Raw genomic sequence first — 19,199 nt, forward strand, 5'->3', positions numbered from 1 at the left:
GAACACTCAGGACTGGTCTCCTTTAGGATGGACTGGGTGGATCTCCTTGCAGTCCACGGGACTCTCGGAACCGTTGTTCAGTTTGCAGTTTCTCTGGTTCTGAAGGAGGCTGCCGGCCCTCTGAATTCCTGGGAGCCTGAGCCTCGCCCCCTGCCTGGGAGCAGCCCTGAGCGGTGCCCTGACTCCTCCCGTCCAGCAGGGGGCGCGGCGCCGGCCGCTCCCGCATGCGCGGAGCGCTGGGGGTCAGCCCGCCGAGCCCAGCTGCCCGCCCGGGGCTCCCCGCGCTAGATCCCGCACTCCCGGCCCGGCGGTGGCGGCCGGGAGCTCCGCGCCATCCCGCCCGGGCGGCCGCGGCCCGCGCCCCGCGGCATGAGCCGGTGACCAAGCGCGGGGCCCAGCCGGAGGCAGCCGCGGCCGAGGTGAGCGCGGCGCGGAAGGGCCGGGCGGGCCCCCGATGCGCGCTCGGGCCTCCCGGAGCCGCGGGGGAGGCGGGCCCGGGATCTCCGGGGAAGCGCGGGCCGCGCGGAGGTCCGAGCGCTGCGGGCCGCGGCCTCCGCCCGCTCCCGGCGGGGCGCGCCCGGCGCTCTCCCGCCCCGCCGTCCCCTCGGCACCCGCCCCTCGGCGCGCTGTGCCCACCTGTCTCCCTCGCCTGCTTCCTGCGCCTGTCCTTCCTCCCCGGGTCCCTGGGCTCCCTTTCCCGAAGGGCCCACCCTCTGCCGTGACCCTTGCCCGCTGCCAGCTCCTCCCCGCGAGCGCCAGGGTTCTCCTTCCTCCCGCCAGGGTTGAGTTCTGGGCCCTGCCGTGGGCAGTGGCGCTCCGTGCGGGGCCCGATGCCTCGGGCAGGACTGGATGCTCAGGTGAGCCGTGGCCAGCGGTGTCTTAGGCTCTGGACAGCTTCTCGAAACTCAGAGGTTGTTTGGCGTTTTAGGTACTGGCGGTGGGAACTAGATAATATGTATACAGTTTTGAGGTTAAAGTTACTCGGTCTACCTTACTGGGAAGAGCTAATCTAGCCGTGTCCTTGATATATTTGTCTGAAGATGTCTTGAAACAGAACTATGTCCATTTAAGTCCCTTTTCAATGTCAATTGCATGTCCTGAGAACTTAAACTGGACTTAGTCTGTAAATTTCAGAGCTCAAAGGCTGTTTACAGTAATAAATATATGACTCACTTTCCATCACTCCTCACTTGCAATGACTTTAAACCATCTGGTTGCAAATGCCGGTATAAAACGGGTAGATTTGCATCTGTCTAGTTATGCTGGTTAATTGAGAAATGAAAAAGGTGTATCTAATTCGGGCTTTTAAGGGTAACTGGGGGAGGCGGCTTCACCTGGGGGTTAAGAGCTGGGGCTCCAGAGCCAGACTGCCAGTTTCCAAGTCCTAGCATTGGTATTTTCTAGTTGTGTGAAAATGTAGCCTTCCTTGTTACACTTTCCCTGTTTGTAAAATGAGGGTGATCATAGCTTGTCACTTGAGACTGTTAGAAAATCTGTGCTATGCTTAGTCACTCAGTTATGTCCAACTCTTTGCAACCCAATGGACTGTAGATCGCCAGGCTCCTCTGTCCATGGGATTCTCCAGGCAAGAATGCTGGAGTGGGTTGCCATGCCCTCCTCCAGGGCATCTTCCCAACCCAGGGATCGAACCCAGGTCTCCTGAATTGTGGGTGGATTCTTTACCAGCTGAACTACCAGGAAAGCCCGTTAGGAAGACTAAGTTAACACCAAGTTAACAAAATACTTAAAACAGATCCTGGCATGTAGTCGGTCCGCAGTAAAGTTTAGTTATTAGTTCCTTAATTATATGCTTTGTATTAATTATAGTATAATTCTCACTAAGGGATACAGTGTTTTTATTTTTTTTAAATTTGAAATCATTTTTAGGGGTGGTTAGCTTTAACAGAACTTTAATTATAAAGGACCCTATCAGGTAAGGCAGTGAATTGCAGATTTTCCTGCTTGGGCCAGTGTTTAGTTCCTTTATTTTCAGGAACGGGTGGGTTGAGTTCCACCGTAGCAAGGGCTTCAAGAGTTCCTTTTCTACAAAGTTTAAGAAGATGAGAGTTTGTGGCTGAAAACTTTGGACTAATCACTGAGGAAAGGTTGTTCAGGCAGCGTTTAGGAATCAATAATTCCAGGAACAGAAAACGCGTCTCATCTTGACAGTCGATCTGGAAGATTTTTCCAGTGATTCAGTGCCTGACCTCCAGCCGGATGATTCCAGTCTTGCAGGGACGAGCTCGGTGTGCTTCGAGAAGGCTGTTGTTTGCAGGGCTTTGCTCTGAAATGCTTATTTTGCCCCAGGTTGTATTATATGGAACAAACATTCATCAGTAGAAGATTCCTCTTTGTTTGTCCTCTTTGGGGAAACTCAGTGTTGGGGAGAAGAGGGCAGTCAGGGGTAAGTATGGAAAATTCTGTCTGTGGAATTACCTGGCCATTTTTCTCTTCTTTGGAAACTAATTCAAGAAAGAAAATAATCGAAGTTCATCACATGTAATTACTCAAAACTTGGACCTTGAACAGTGTGTGTCTTGACGGAGCCGGGAAGGATAGAGACACTCCCTTTATTCAGCAAACATTTCTGTTTATGTGAAGTGTGTTCTAGACATGGTATTGTTAGGTTGGTGCAAAAGTAATTGCGGTTTTGAATCATTGAGCTTTGCCATTTGGTATTGGAATGCTTTCTTAAATGTGTTTATGCTATACATCATTTTAATGCTCATTTCTTGCTTTTTTTGGCTAATGAATTATTACTTGGTGTTTATTTTATATGTATTTTAGAGTATGGAAAGGTTGTTAGACAAAAAGCAAATTAGACTGATTTTCTTGAGTTCAAAATGGGTCATAAAGAAGCAGAGGTAACTTGTAACATCAACAGTGTATTTGGCCCAGGAACTGCTACTGACCGTACAGTGGAGTGGTGGTTCAAGAAGTTTTGCAAAGGAGACAAGAGCCTTGAAGATGCGGAGTGCAGTGGTTGGCCATTGGACGTTGACAGCGACCAGCTGATCCTCTGACAGCTGCGCGAGAAGTTGCCCAGGAACTCAGCACTGACCATTCTACGGTCATGCAGCGTTTGAAGCGAATTGGAAAGGTGAAAAAGCTCGTTAAGTGGGTGCCTCACGAGTTGGCCAAAAATAAAATCATTTTGAAATGTCATCTTTTATTCTATGCAGCAACAACAAACTACTTCTCTGTTGGATTATGAAGTGTGGCAAAAAGTGGATTTTATACAACTACCGATGATTAGCTCAGGGGGTGAACTGAGAAGAAGCTCCAAAGCACTTCCCAAAGCCAAACTGGCACCAAAAAAAGGGTCATGGTCACTGTTTGGTGGTCTGCTGCCCGTCTGATCCACTACAGCTTTCTGAATCCTGGCAAAACCATTACATCTGAGAAGTGTGCTCAGCCAGTTGACGAGATGCATCAAAAACTGCAGTGCCTGCAGCCGGCATTGGTCAACAGAAAGGGCCCAGTTCTTCACCTGACGATGCCCGGCTGCACATTGCACAGCCAGTGCTTCAAAAGTTGAATGAATTCAGCTGCCAAGTTTTTCCTCATCTGCCATATTCACCTGACCTCTCGCCAACTGATTACCACTTCTTCAAGCATCTCGACAACTTTTTGCAGGGAAAATGCTTCTGCAACCAGCAGGACACAGAAAATGCTTTCCAAGAGTTCACTGAATCCCAAAGCACAGATTTTTATGCTACAAGAATAAACAAACTATTTCTCATTGGCAAAAATATGTTGATTGTAATGGTTCCTGTTTTGATTAATATAGATGTGTTTGAGCCTAGTTAGGTTTATGGTTTCAGGATCTGAAACCATAATACTTTTGCACCAACCTAGTAGATGCTGGGAATATTTAGCAGAGATGAAGACTCTGACTACAAGAAAACGATGACCAGTAGAAGGGAGACTTACAGTTATATAACCAGTTAATACAACCTGGCGAGTGCTGTAATGAAGCCTGCAAAAGCTACGAGGATGCTCACTGCGAGCTCTCTGTCTCTAAAGCTCCACTTGGTAAGGGGCTGTTTTTTTTGTTTAAGGCTCTTCCCCTCATTTCTTCCATTAGGAGTTTTTATTCCACCTTCAGGGCTTGTCATCTCTCTCAGCTGTTTTTCTAAGTGCTTGCTTAAGCAATGCAGGTAAACCTCAGAAACATGAGTCTATTTCCCTGGGAACAGCTCTCAGTGGAGGTGGAGGGGGTTGGAGAATGGGGTTGGATGGATTTTAGTGCATGATGTCCTTGCATGGAACAGTTCTCAGGTGCGTTTTTCAGAGAGTCACTAGTAGGGGAGCCCCATCGGCCCAGCTCAGTATGGCAGCCGGCTCAGTAGCGCCCTCCTGGCTTCCCATTCTTCCCTGACTCCGCTCCTTACTCCCTGTCTCTGGCTTCCTGGATTCGTCTTCTGCAAGCTACCTGCACCCTTAGTTTGGCAGAACATAAACTAAGGAGGCTGCTGCTGGAAGCGGCTGTAGAAAGCAGGCCCTGAGAATAGTGTGAGACTGGAGTCACTCACCCTAAGGTGGCACCCAGGACCCCTTTGGTGGGGGTAAGTGAGGTGTTGAGGACCCCCGGTGCCCTCGAGCATCGCTGAGCAGTCAGACTGACCAGTGGTGGGTTGGGATGAGGTTCAGGTTGAAAAGAAAGCATTGGCTAGGGCAGGAACTCTTAAGAGCTCGAGCAGCGTGTGGACCAGGGTCAGGATAAGGCTGGTGGAGTTGGTTGGCCCATGTTAGCTCCCTTGGAGGCCTTGAGGTGTGATCTGGCTCACATTAGCCAGTTATCAACTCGGGAGGCACTGTGAAAGACATGGTTCTATGGTGGCGTTTCCTGAAGCTGGAGGCAGGGGGCATTCTGTGTTGAAAACCAGGCCCAGAATTTAATCGCAGTTGTGACAGAGCTGCAGAGGAAGCTGAGTGCACAGCCTTGATGCGCCACCTCTGCTAATGTCGGGGCCATGATAGGGAAGAAGCGGGACCCAGGGTCTTAGGATGGAGATTTTGGGTGGATGCACTGAAGGACTCTCAGATTTCCTAGATCCCCTGGACCAGCCGAAGTATCTCTCACTGAGAAGAAGCTCTTCCTGCCTGACGTCCTGCAGAGCCCTCTCCGGAGGAGGATACCTTGCAAGGTGGTGCTTCTCCCGCCTCGGCGTTGCCCGCCCCTCCCTCAGATCTCAGCACCAGCTAAGTGGGCGAGTACAGGCCCTGCTGCTGACGTGGGAGCTGTTGCATTGGAAGAGCCGAGGACCTGGCTCCTGTGGACCAGCGGGAACTGGAGGAACACGTGGGCATGAATCTTGACAGTGTCAGGCCAAGCATGGGGTAGCGGGGACTGGAAGCTGAATGGGAGATGACTCTTGGGAGCGTACTCCCTGGACTCAGAATTTAATGGCCTGACAATGACAAGCTGGTCCTGATGTGCCTCTGGGCGGGCTCTTGGAAGCTTGGACATGACAGTGACACCATTGTTTCTCAGCTGGGGGCGATTTTGCCTCCACAGGGGATATTTGGCAATATCTGGGCATATTTTTAGTTGTCATAACTGGTGATTACTTCTGGCTTCTCCTGAATAGAGAGCGGGGATGCTAACTAAACCTTCAATAGAACAGCTCCCCATAGAAATGAACCATCTGGCCCAAAATGTCAGTAATACTGAGGTTGAGAAACCCTGCTGCTGCTGCTAAGTCACTTCAGTCGCGTCCGACTCTGTGCGACCCCATAGATGGCAGCCCATCAGGCTCCCCCGTCCCTGGGATTCTCCAGGCAAGAACACTGGAGTGGGTTGCCATTTCCTTCTCCAATGCAGGAAAGTGAAAAGTGAAAGTGAAGTCGCTCAGTCATGTCCGACTCTTAGTGACCCCGTGGACTGCAGCCCACCAGGCTCCTCCGTCCATGGGATTTTCCAGGCAAGAGTACTGGAGTGGGGTGCCATCGCCTTCTCCATGAGAAATCCTAGTCTGGAGTAAATGAGGTAAAGGTGCCAGAGCTGTGTTGGCAGAATATTGAGGAAGGGCTTAGAAGGTTCAGAGAGGTGGAGGTTTAGAATAGATTTATTACCTGAGGCCAGAGGCTCAGCTCCTGCCTGTGTTCCCAGGGGGGCGTTCTTCTTCCCTCTGGTGATGTGGAACTCCAGTGATAGAACCACCATGTCTGAGAGGCTCAGTGTTGCTTCTTCTCTGCAGACCAGGGTTGACTTTATGAGGTTTGACCATGGAACTGGGTTCCCAAGTATCAATGAGAATGACAGGATTCTGACATGGCAGAGGCTGGGTGCTGGCACTAACCATCAGAGGCAAGGTAGACACGATATCCCTAATAAGCAATGAGGCCCAACTCAAAACCAGTGTTTCTGGACCCGCTGTGATGCTAGTAGATCCTGGCATTCCTAGAGACAGTGTAGACGGGCAGCCAACTAGGGTATTGCTGCACTGTATAACCTGGGGGAAAAAAACAAGGCAAGAACTGGCAGGTGGGAAGCTGATGTCAGCTGCTGCAGTGGAAGAGTCATGATCACCTGGTTTTCAGATGTGAGCCCACACCCAGACCTGTATCCCATGGATTGAGGGGGAGGCTGGATCTCTTGGAAGAAAAACTTGGCCGCATTCCAGAAAATATAGACAGATACCGCCTCCCCCCCCCCCCCCCCGCCCCAGTTCTTCCTCGAGGGAACTGCAGGTTCTTATCAGACTTGTGGTACAAGGAAAGGATAATAATATCCAGACCTTTCAAGGGCTCTTAAGTACAGGGTGTGACCTGATGCTAATACCGGATAACTGGTAAGCAATAGTGGATAGGAGTCGCAGATAAATGCCTTGGCCTGTCCTGTCTGAAGGACATGTGAGGCCTGCATGGTTCTTCAGAGGGTTCCTAAAGAGCCCCCTGTCACCCAGCTTAATAACACACTCCTCCTGGCTTTCCCTGGTTGCCCCCACCTTGCTCTGTACTCTCGCTCCTGGGTAAAACTACCTGCACCCCCATTCTGTCTCTGGTTCTTTTTGGGGGGATTATGGGGAGACCCAAACTATGACAAGTAGGAAGCAAGATATGATGCCTAGGAGTCTAACATGGTAGGTGTCAGACTGTCTTCTCTCCAGCTCTCCTGCTCCCGCCGTGGGACCCCGGAGGTCATACTCCTCCTCTTGGAGTCCTGTAGCTCCAGGTTCCTGCCAGCACTTGGTGACTTTTTCCCATGCTTGTGTGTAGATGTCTCATTGTGGTTTTGCTTTCCCTGCCCATTAATTAGACTAAACATCTTTTCAGATGTTTTGTTTCCACTTTTGTGACATTCCTGTTTAAATCTTTTGTCAAAGTTTTCTTTTATTTTGGATTTTTTGTTTCTTTCTTATTACTTTGTAGTTCTTTATTCTGGTTACTATTAATAGTCCTTCTTGGTTATGTGTATTTCAGATATCTTCTAATTTGTAGCTTATCTTTTTATTTCCTTATGATGTCTTTTGATGAGCAACATTTCTTAGTTGAAACGTTGAATTTAATCTTATGATTTGCACTTTCTGCATTTCACTTTGGAAATCATTCTCTGCCTGCCATAAATATTCTCTTTGGTGTTCTAAATATCTTTAGCCTGTCACATATAGCTTTTTATCTTGAGTAGATTCCCTCCCCTCTGGATGCTTTTAATATTTTTCTTTGGCTTTCTTTTCAGTGGTTTTATTTTGACATATCTAGTTGGGGTTTTTGTTTTTGTGTGTGTGCTTTGTTTGGTACGTATTATACTTGGAGTTGAATATTTTGAATCTATGAGTTTGACATCTTTCATTATGCTTGGAAAAACTTAACAGAAAACAGGTGGATTCTCATGTCTATTTCTGCTTTAAGTCTTTGCTTTATCACACATCATGTCATCTCTGCAAATGAAGGTGAAAAAATAATGTCAGCATTGTTATAAAAAATATTTTAGATCATTTGAAAGATTCTTGGGGACCCTGTGGAGTCCCCAGACCAAATTTTGAGAACCTCTAGTCTAAGATTTTTGGTATTAATGTTATACTAGACTCCTAAAATAGGTTGGGGAATAGTTCTTCTTTTTTCTGAACTTTGGAGTAATTTGTGTAAAATTGGAATTATTGTTCTCAAATGTTTGGTAGAACTTGGAAAATCTTTTGGACCTGGAATTTTCTTTATTGGAAAAGATTGTTTTAATTTTTGATTCAGTTTCTTTAGTGTTATAGAGCTGTCAAGGATGGCTATTTCTGCTTGAGACTGTTTTGATAAGGTATAGGTTAAAAGAATTTTCCCATTTCATTCAAGTTTTTAAGTGTATTGGCATAAGTTCATTGATAACCACCTCATCTTTTAAATACATGCAGTATTTCGAGTTGGAAGACTTCCCTGTAGCTCAAACAGTAAAGAATCTGCCTGCGATGCAGGAGACCAGGGTTCTATCCCTGGGTTGGGAAGTTCCTCTGGAGAAGGGAAGGGCAACCCACTCTAGGATTCTTGCCTGGAGAATCCTATGGACAGAGGAGCCTGGCGGGCTACAGTCCATGGGGTCGCAAAGAGTCGGACGTGGATGAGCTGTCAAGGATGGCTATTTCTGCTTGAGACTGTTTTGATAGTTCAGTTCAATTCAGTCGCTCAGTCGTGTCCGACTCTCTGCGACCCCATAAATCACAGCACGCCAGGCCTCCCTGTCCATCACCAACTCCCGGAGTTCACTCAAACTCATGTCCACAGAGTTGGTGATGCCATCCAGCAAGGTATAGGTTAAAAGACTTTTCCCACTTCATTCAGGTTTTTCAGTGTGTTGGCATAAGTTCACTGATACCGTCTCATCTTTTAAATACATGCAGTATTTAGAGTTATGGTCCCCTTTTCAGTCTAGGTATTGTGCTTTATTTTCTCTTCATCTTGATTAATATTACCTGAATTATGTCAAGTGTCAATTTATTTAGTCTTTTTCTTTTTAAAAAATTTAGCTTTATAGGTCCTGTTTGGTTTTTGTGTCTTTTTATTAACTACTTCTATTATCTTTGAATTTATTTTGTTGTGGTAATATCTTTTTTTATGATCTGTAACTCATTAAAATTTGTAAAGCTCATATTTGGATACTGCTTTTGTTTCCTTAGCCCCAATTTTGTTATATATGAAAACAGTATGTTTTCACACTGGGTAATTGATAATTGGGTGGTATAATCATTGTAGTAGGTTATGGCCAGTATTTTAAAAAACAATGATAGGATAATATAAGAATACAGTGTTCATCACATATTCTGCGGCTAATACTGTGTACTAAGGTTAAATAAGCATTGTTTGGTGAAACTTATTTCAAATACATCTGTGTCTGTGTTAGATCACAATATAAAATGTTGTTTTATTATAGGTTTTAGTAAAAAAAAGTTTAAACCACTGTGTTAGAAGGCAGTTTGTCTAACATTTAGTAAAGATTTCAAACCTGGCTGCCTAAAATAAACACGTGAGGGGCTTGCTAGTTTGACACATTCTGTGACCTTATTTTAGGCCTGCTGATCCAACCCTCCAGTGCTGGGGCCAAGGACTCTGTTTTAACAAACTCTACCTGTGTAATTCTTACAGTTCGGGTGTTTGAGAACCACTGATTCAGGATATAGATAGACCTTGAGAGCCTGTTGGGCTGTTCTGACACGGGGCTTGTGGAGAGTACAGCTCCTTGCGTGCATCTGTCCCAAGGCTGCCTCTTTTCTAGCTCCAGGGGGGACATGGGGAGAGAAGGAAAGCGATCCGATGGGCCTGGTGGTAGTAGGGGTCGGGGACTGGCTGGGAACATTTTGTTCATTGTTAGGATGACAGAAAACATGAAATAGCTCTCGCGCCTGCATTTCTGTCATGGAATCGATTAGTGTACATTGAATGGCTAATGTATATACTCCAAAGATGATTATCTTTAGGCTTAAAATGTATAAACTTTCATACATTAGTCCATGACAATCATGTTTTTTTGATACATCCCAGACCATGGTCTCAGATACAGCAGATACAAGTTGAAATCATTAATGATCATTCAGCACATTTTACCCCCAAAGCTGATAATGATTGCAACATTCAGGGCTTACGAGGACCCTACTAACCTAGGCAGGAAGCAGTCTTACCATGTAGGCATGATTGGAGAGAACTCCGTTTAGCCAAAGTGAAAATGGTTCATTAAACCCTAAGATGGCCTATGAGCTTTTCAATTATTTTCCTTTATATTAATGTGTGCTCGGTCGCTCAGTTGTGTCTGACTCTGCGACCCCGTGGACTGTAGCCCACCAGGCTCCTCTGTCCATGGAATTTCCCAGGCAAGAATACTGGAATGGATTGCCATTTTCTAGTCCAGGGCATCTTCCCAACCCAGGGATCAAACTCCTGTCGCTTGCCTCTCCTGCATTGGCAGGTGGGTCCTTTACCACTAGCACCACCTGGGGTTTGAATAACTTTTCTGAAAGATCAGAGAGTAGAATGAGACCATTTTGAAGACTGGAACCTTGACCCAAGGAATGCCGAAGTCACTTGTTGCAGTGATGTGCCTGTGACAGATGAAGGAATCATGCTCACGGTATCGACACAGTGGGCCGGCATCAGGTTTTGGGGGGCTTGTTTGGTAAAGGATCTTAAATGTGTGGTCTACAGGGGTACTTTGCATTTTCAGCTGAGGACTAAAATTTTTTTTTTATGTCTCAGTCCATGATGCTTATTGGCTGTTTCATTTTTTTATTGCTACGTAACAAACCACCGCAAACGTTACAGACAACAAAAGCAATAGCAATCATGTACTCGCTCAGGACTCTGCCATCTGTGCAGAACTTGTCAGGGGTGGTTCATGTTGGCTCCACACAGTTTCTGGGGTCTTCCTGAGCTTCCTGATAGTGTGACAGCTGGCTTCCAACAGCTCCAGGGTCTTTTAAAGCCCGGTCTCAAAACCCCCGGAATCTTCCCTCTGCCACTTTCTCTTGGTCAAAGCAAGTCCCAAGTCTAGCCCGGATTCAGGTGGAAGGGAGAGAGATTCCACGTTGTGAATGGACAGGTGGCATGCACATCCCTCAGTGGGAGGAGGTTTTGGCATCTGTCTTTAGAAACAGATCTACCTCACTGGCCTTTCTTTTCCTCTGCCTCTCCTTTCCTCCTTCCCTATTTCTGCATTTCTCCCTTCCATCGAAATGTGCCACCTATCCGTTTATTATAAAACATCAATATATATTTATTTAAAGATTAGTCTTTTTTTCTCTAATACCCTTCTCCCCTTTCTTGATATTTTCCTAGTGGCGTTTTTATATTGTACATTTTGTTATAGTTTTGTGTATCTCCTTAGTTTCTGAATTCCTCTAAGGTAGATCTTTGCTTTCTTCTTTATGTGCTCTCTGAGGTTTGAATGAATGAATGAAAACTTTAGTATATCAAACAAAGGGCCAGTTTGTCCAGATGAAACATCAGTTTTTGTTAGGCAAGTATTTAAAAAACGAAATGAAACAAACTGTCCTTCGGCTGCTCCACTTCTAATTTTTCTTGCTTGGTCAGCGCTCCTCTTCCTAGGCCCAACATTAACCAGCTTATGCTTTCAGAGAATTTGTATTTATAGAATATATTCTATAGTAAATATGTAGCATATTCTCACATGTACAAATATTTATTTACTTTATCTATCAGTTCAGTCATTAAGTTTTGTCCAACTCTTTGTGACCCCATGGCCTGCAGCACGCCAGGCTTCCCTGTCCATCACCAACCCCTGGAGCTTACTCAGACTCATGTCCATCGAATCAGTGATGCCATCCACCCGTCTCATCCTCTGTCATCCCCTTCTCCTCTGCCTTCAACCTTTCCCAGCATCAGGGTCTTTTCAAATGAGTCAGTTCTTCGCAGGGTCAAAAGTCCCTCTTCATTATTTCATCAAATGGCTTAAGGGAAAGAAATGGGCGGATTGAAAATGTCCCGGTCCTTTCGAGGGTCATCTGCCACCCTGAAGGCTTCCTTTTTCTCTCTTCTCCCCCGGTAACCAGGAGTGTGAGGAGGAGGCTGCCTGGGTCATTATGTGTGCGTCGGTCAAGTACAACAGCCGGGGTCCCGCCCTCATCCCGAGAATGAAGACCAAGCACCGCATCTACTACGTCACCCTCTTCTCCATCGTCCTGCTGGGTCTCATCGCCACGGGCATGTTTCAGTTCTGGCCGCACTCCATCGAGTCCTCGGGCGACTGGAGCGTGGAGAAGCGCAGCGTCCGAGACGTGCCGGTGGTCAGGCTGCCGGCCGACAGCCTGGTGCCCGAGCGCGGCGACCTCAGCTGCAGGATGCACACGTGTTTCGACGTCTACCGCTGCGGCTTCAACCCCAAGAACAAGATCAAGGTGTACATCTACCCGCTGAAGAAGTACGTGGGCGAGGCGGGCGTCCCGGTGAGCGGCACCATCTCCCGGGAGTACAACGAGCTGCTCACGGCCATCTCAGACAGCGACTACTACACCGACGACATCACCCGCGCCTGCCTGTTCGTCCCGTCCATCGACCTGCTCAACCAGAACTCGCTCCGCGTGAAGGAGACGGCCCAGGCGCTGGCCCAGCTCTCCAGGTATCCGCAGGTCTCACGGAAGCTGGGGGCAGGGGAGGGGCAGAGCCGGTTTCCTAGGTGGGCGCGTGGATGAGCGGCTGACTTGGAGGAGGACCCGCGCTGCGGGCACTACACGGTCTCTGCACCACCCTCTTGGGCCACTGCTGTGGGTTCTCAGCTTCTTAGCATTTAGAAGCTGAGAGGGGCTCATCTTCCTAATCCTTTCCTTTTCAATGTAAATGCCTCCCCGCCCCCTTATTACTCGCCTTACACATTCACTATAAAAAGTTTGAAAATACAGTGAAGCAAAAAGAAGAAAATAAGAGTCATCCCATAAGCCTGCTTTTGAGATAATCGTTAATATTTTGATGTTGCTTCTCAGTCATTTCTGTGTGAAACATATACAGGGGCACATGTATGCATTTTAGTGTATTTATGCACATGTATACATATGTGTGTGTATAACATTTTGGCCAAGAGTGGGCTCACACACCAAAGCATATTCTTGTGCTGCCTTTTCCCCTTCATTTACCGTGAATGTGTTTCCAAATAATTTCATCTTCGTATGTCAGTGCTGTGTGACTTATACACAGAATGTGTATGCATTCGTATATACAGTTCTCTATGGGACTCCGTTTTGCACACGTTCCCTAATGTCCTTAATTAGCCTTCTGTATTTCTTTGTGCTTTTGTAACCAAATGGTGATCATTGTGGTAGAGTTCAGATTTTCATCAACGTAAGCAGTTCTGGAGTGGACCAGCTTGGAGTTGGTCCACATCCCCCAACTTTCCTTTGGAGGAGCCAAGCCAGTGCCTGGAGCACTGTTGCGATCTCCAGGCATGCAGTTTGCCTTCCTGGGAAGTGGCCCTGTTACAGGTCAGGGATGCTTGCTACTTGTTGTCCGGCTTCCTTTGTGGCTTAGATGGTGAAGAAGCTGCGTAATGCAGGAGGCCCGGGTTCGATCCCTGGGTCTGGAAGATCCCCTGGAGAAGAGAATGGCAACCCACTCCTGTATTCTTGCCTGGAGAATCCCCATGGCCAGAGAAGCCTGGTGGGCTGCAGTCCATGGGGTTGCACAGAATCAGACACAGCTGAGCAACTAACACTTTGATTTGTTATCCAGAAACTGACTTGTCTGTTTCTTCATAGTTGCTGTGTGAATTCTACATGTTTACTCTTTTAATAGGTGGGATAGAGGTACCAATCACCTCCTGTTCAACATGTTGCCTGGAGGCCCCCCGGATTATAACACGGCCCTGGATGTCCCCAGAGACAGGTAGGTGTATTTGGGGTTGTCCGCCTGATGGGTTTCTGAGGATTAAGTAAATGTAGGACCCTTTTGTTCATGTGAAATCATATTTCTAAGCCCACTAGAACATAACTTTGTAATCAGAATTATTTGTTTAAGTGGAAAATTGTCCTCGATCTTTTCCTCCCCGAGACCTGGAAGCATTGAGACCTGCCAGAATCTGTCCCGGGAACCTAATGGAGGGTTAGGTTCCAGTGGAGCATCTTAGAGGTCTGGCTTGTCTTCTTAGTCTGGGTTGAGTGCTCCTGAGCACACCCTCTTTCCCCTAAAAGGACTGGTTCATATCAGTGGCTTGTGTCAGCTCTCTCCACATTTGGGAGCATTAAGTAGAGTCACAGCTCCTGAGGGGAGCGGGCATGGACGTGTCATTGGAGCCTGTAACATCCGGGAAGTGAGGCACTCTAAGTCCCGCTTACTCTCTTCTTTCCTTCCTTCCTAATGAAACTTCCAAACAGGCAGAAGTGGCATGGGGTGGCCTGCGATTCAGGTTCAGGTACTGTGTATTTGGCCCTTTTGTACACCAACTGCGTCGCTTCCTGGAAAACTCAGAAGGGAGGTGCCCCTTTAAGGTTCCTCTCCTAGTACTTGGCCTGAGGCTCCGAAGAGAGCGGAAGTGTGGGCCCACCACGAGGTTCCTGGGCAGCACCCATGGGAGGGGATTGCTGTAAGTTCAGATATGAACTCGTATATAACCAGCTTTGTTGCAGTTGATGTTTAATTCTTGAAATCATTGTTACTGAAAGAGGTGAGAACAGCCTCAGGCCCGCCGTGGTCTCCACTTATTTGAGGTCAACATCGTCGTTTATGAAAATCTACACTTAGTACTGCTTTCCCCCAGAAGATTAAGTCTAAGCCCTGTTTGCTTTTAAGTGCTTATCTAGAGTCAGTATTGAGTTTCTATCTGGAAAGACGATTATCACTAGAAAAGACCGCGCCCCAGCGCCATCCCTCAGCTTTGGTGTAGAAACCATTTTGGACGATAGAGGGCAGTCAAGCCACACAAGTTCTTTAGAAACCCGCGGAACCCAGGGCGATCTCTGATTTGGCTTTTAGCCCCAGCGTTCCTGAGTGCCTTACTGTCTGATGCATTTGCTTGTTCTGGGAAAGTGAAATGTGTTAGAGGACGGGAAAGGGAAGGCAGAGAGGTGCTGGGAATGCAGTGTCTTCACCTGCTGTTCTGGGTTTAGTTTGAGAAGGGTTTATTTCTGTTTGGGACATGGCGGTTCTTGCTGACACTTTGGTGTACGTATCTGATTGGGGGAAAGATTTCATCTTTATCGAGTGCACATGTTGAAAGGAGTTTCATTTCTCTGCAGGAAAGTGTCAGGTAATCAGGAGAGAGCTGCAGTTCTTGCTGGTGCTTAGGTGCTAAGGATCAGGAAGGTTAAATCGTTTTCCCTGTGCATGTATTTTTGGAAGTGATTATAGGCAGTCCTGTAGCACGTAATGAATCATCGTATAGTCCTTTATCTTTCCACGTGGGGAATTTCATTTTGAAGCTGAGATGGTCTTCGACTGGTGGAGTAAGCAATAGTAGATTTGTTTGTTATTTTTTCCGATCCTTTGTCCTTGCTCCTGGATTCAGAGGAGGCAAGAACCATGTGTGTAGGATGGTTTTAGCAGAAGCTGCATATCTGGTTATTCAGAAATTAGAAAACAGGCTAGATTTAGACTGTTTCTAAGATTCCCCTGAAATCTAAAGTCATAGGTGTGATTTTTTTTTTTCTAAGAATTATCTGACTCAGGAAAAATGCAAGGACCAGGACTAAAGCAAATGTCAGCTGAGCAAATACATCTTTTATGCTGTGTGAATCTGTTTCTCTTTCAGTTTTTGAAAATCCCACGTATGGTACACTTATACCTTCTGGGTACAAGATTGAAACAATGTGCAAGTATACAGAGTAAAGTGTAAAAATATGTTTTCAAATTTTCCTCTGGTTTTATTCTTTTACTGAGAGGTAATCATTATTTCTCAAATACTGTGTATTTTGTGAGTCTTTGTTTGATGGATTTCTAGTTAAACACACACATATATTCACCTACCCATTTTAAGTCAAATGACAACAAATTATACCTCTTCAATGCCTAACTTTACTGATCTTTGTTTTCTCAGATACATTCTGTAATTTTATTGCTGCTTTAGATTTTTGTTATCCTTTCTTTGCAGGTATCTTTCTCAGATTTCTACTTCTGTATAGGTGTATATTTATTTGAACTTCTTAGGGAAAAATTTAAGCTCATATAAAAGAAGTACAGTGAGCCCCACATAACCAGTGTCCAGCTTTGTTAACTGTCAACTTAATTCATCTGTACTCCTACCTTCTCCCCACTGGATTATCTAGAAACAAATCTCGAATGTTGGCTGTATCATTATGTCCGTAAATATTTCCATTTGAGACTGCTGCTGCTACTGCTGCTGCTAAGTCACTTCAGTCGTGTCCAACTCTGTGTGACCCCATAGATGGAAGCCCACCAGGCTCCCCCATCCCTGGGATTCTCCAGGCAAGAACACTGGAGTGGGTTGCCATTTCCTTCTCCAATGTGTGAAAGTGAAAAGTGAAAGTGAAGTTGCTCAGTCGTGTCCGACCCTTAGCAACCCCACGGACTGCAGCCTACCAGGCTCCTCCATCCATGGGATTTTCTAGGCAAGAGTATTGGAGTGACTTGCCATTGCCTTCTCCGATTTGAGACCGCAGAAGAGGTTTTTGTGTATGACTCAGTGGCTTAGTTGGTAAAGAATCCGCTTGCAATGAAGAAGACCCCGGTTTGATCCCTGGGTCGGAAAGATCCCCTGGAGAAGGGAATGGCTACCCACTCCAGTATTCTTGCCTGGAAAATCTCATGGACAGAGGATCTTGGCGGGCTGCAGTCCATGGGGTCACAAGGAGTTGGACACGATTGAGTGACTGACACTTTCAACTTTTTTCAAGGGCTTTTTAAAAAATATAACTACAGCAGTAATATCATATCTACAGCGATTAACCCTTAGTTCTTTAACATCACTAGACAGTCACCAAATATCTAGCCATTGCTCAGATATATATGTCTCATTTTCTTTTTTTACAGTTTGAATCTGTAAACAAATGAGGGTAGCCAGTGGAATTGGTCAGTTTTTTTTTTGCAAAAACTAAAACTTAAATCTTTTTATTTGAGGGATTCGCAGGCCTAATTCGAAGGAAGCAAAAGTTACACTTGCAGACAAACTGTGTTTAGGCTCTGTGGATACTCAGATGGGAGGAGGCGCGCTGTGAGAGCACCTGGAGCAGACCCAGGGTAGGGACGAGGGTCCACAAGACGGTGAGGAAGAGGGCTCAGTGACGTCCCTGAGTCTGCGAGCCCCGGCCAGTGCTGAGATGCTGGCGGACACGTGCAGCGATGGAACGCCTGGCCTGGTGTGAGTCGTGGTCCAGCCGTGCTTTCTTGGGTGCATCGTTCCCATTCAGGCTCTCACAGCTTTGGAATGGATCTCCGGTTTGGGGATACATAAAGGGGAAACAGAACGCGCTTCTCAGCCGTCCACTTTTCAGTCAATGTGAAACACGTGTGCTGTAAAGCACGGGAGGCTTACAGTATTTTCTCCGTGGTAATGTTCAGGACAGCTTGGCAGAAGGAGAAACGGTGATTTGGAGTGGAGGTCTTGTCAGCAGTAGGGGCAGTGTGAGGCTTGTTTGACTAATTGCAGTGGTGGCTCCTCCTGAGATCTCCAGCAAGACTGCACGTGCGTGATCTGTGCCATGAGACACGCTTCCGCTTGCCTGCTTTCCTCCTCCCAGGGCTTAACCCCCTCCCTCAGCCCCGGGGCCCCGGGGAGAGAGTAACGGTGGGAGTCGGGGTCATGTCCACCTGCTTCCTTCCTCTGGGGCGTGGGTGTAATTACGTCACCCTCCACCCCGCTTACCTGGCCGCCTGGTGCCGGTATATTGGATCCATGTTTACTTCTCTGCACATCGATCGTGGGGGCCCCTGCAGTCTGCTTGCCATCATGGTCATGGAACCCACCCAAATTCACGTTGGACGGAGTCGCTGCTGAATGCTAATCAGGAAAAATGAGACCGTATGTTGGTACTACGGCTAGTCATTAAGTTTTGCAGAGCGGACTGGCAGCTGGAGAGGTGTTCCAGCCTGCACATTACCTCCCTAACCAATTCTTGGTTTCATAAAGCTTAAACAAACAGATTGGGATTTCCAGGGGTGGTTTGGAAATCTTTGAACTTAAACTGGTCATGTAAGAAGGGAATGTAGGCTGTCACCAGGGCAGGAAGGGGATTGGTAGCAATCAAGATTGCAAAAAATGTGGCTTTGCAGTTCATACATTTTGGCTCAGACTGTGCCGTGCATGGACCTGGCAGCACTCTGCCCCAGTAAGTGATCTGATGGGCTTGGGGCCCCCTGGGACAGAATAACTGTAAACATTGGTGTGCTGTACACCTGCTTCCTTTCTGATGAGGTGTCACTGTACTACTTGCTGGAGCCAGTTAAAGCAGCGTGTTCATGGTTTTCTAATTAAGGAGAATAAAAGCTCGTGTGGATGGACTTGCAGGGAAACACTCAAGGTCAAGTTCTGGATTCTGCTTCCTGTGGAAGGAGTGGGGTTGATAAAACTGAGTAGCTGGAACGGGTGGTAAGAGCTGGTAGGGGCTACACAGTGCACATGTAGCTTTGGAATGGCTGTGGAAAGAACTGCTCTGGTGGGAACAGGAGCGGGCTGGGTCGTAGGCAGCGTGAGATGGGGTACTTTGCCATCACCGTGGCTTCTTTTTTTGTTGTTCATTGTCCCCTGAGCTTCTGGTCACTGGGACAGTAAGTGACTGCCCCAGCCAGTCATCCTGTAGCCCTGTTGTTATTCGTATTACTGTAAATGTGTTAAGAGTCAGGGCCTCCTTGGTGGCTCAGATGGTCAAGATTCTACCCGCAGTGCGGGAGACCTCGGTTTGATTGCTAGGTCGGGAAGATCCCCTGGAGAAGAGAATGGCAACCCACTCCAGTATTCTTGCCTGGACAACTCCATGGACAGAGGAGCCTTGAGGTTGCAAAGAGTTTGACATGATGGAGCGACTAACACTATCACTTTCACCATCTATGACTTTTGGGAGAGGTGAATGGGATCCAAATAAGGTAGCACAGGGGCTGTTCGTAGGCTGTCCTCCTGGCTGTGCTGTGTTTTAAAATAGGGAAAGTAAGGACAGACTGCTTAGGACCCCAGAGGAGGGTGGGTGACTCAGGAACAGGATGCAGCTAGTGTCCAGGAGATGCTATTGTACAGCGTTTAGCACGGTGTCTTTCTAGAAAAGTGACTTGGTAAACATCAGCTGTGGTTGATATTGTTATGAATATCCAGCTACCCCTTTCCACAG

General features: G+C 47.1%; 1 protein-coding gene across 3 annotated transcripts in view; it reads left to right on the forward strand.

Annotated features, from left to right (window-relative positions):
- The first annotated feature begins 220 nt into the window (after positions 1–220).
- The window catches only part of EXT2 (exostosin glycosyltransferase 2), a 144,100-nt gene continuing 125,121 nt past the window's right edge, over positions 221–19,199 (forward strand). Inside the window, exons 1-3 of one of the 3 annotated variants that reach the window (XM_055423882.2) lie at positions 221–419; positions 11,991–12,556; positions 13,723–13,812. In XM_055423882.2, coding sequence (XP_055279857.2) covers positions 225–419; positions 11,991–12,556; positions 13,723–13,812 — 851 coding nt within the window. In that variant the 5' untranslated portion in view covers positions 221–224. Of the gene's footprint in view, positions 420–729; positions 858–11,990; positions 12,557–13,722; positions 13,813–19,199 lie in introns of those variants that run through there. The other 2 variants (XM_055423881.2, XM_055423883.2) reach the window with 2 other exon arrangements.

The sequence above is a fragment of the Moschus berezovskii genome, chromosome 14 (assembly GCF_049115385.1).
Source record: "Moschus berezovskii isolate FMDL1 chromosome 14, NW_MosBer_1.0, whole genome shotgun sequence".
Taxonomy (NCBI): Eukaryota; Metazoa; Chordata; class Mammalia; order Artiodactyla; family Moschidae; genus Moschus; species Moschus berezovskii.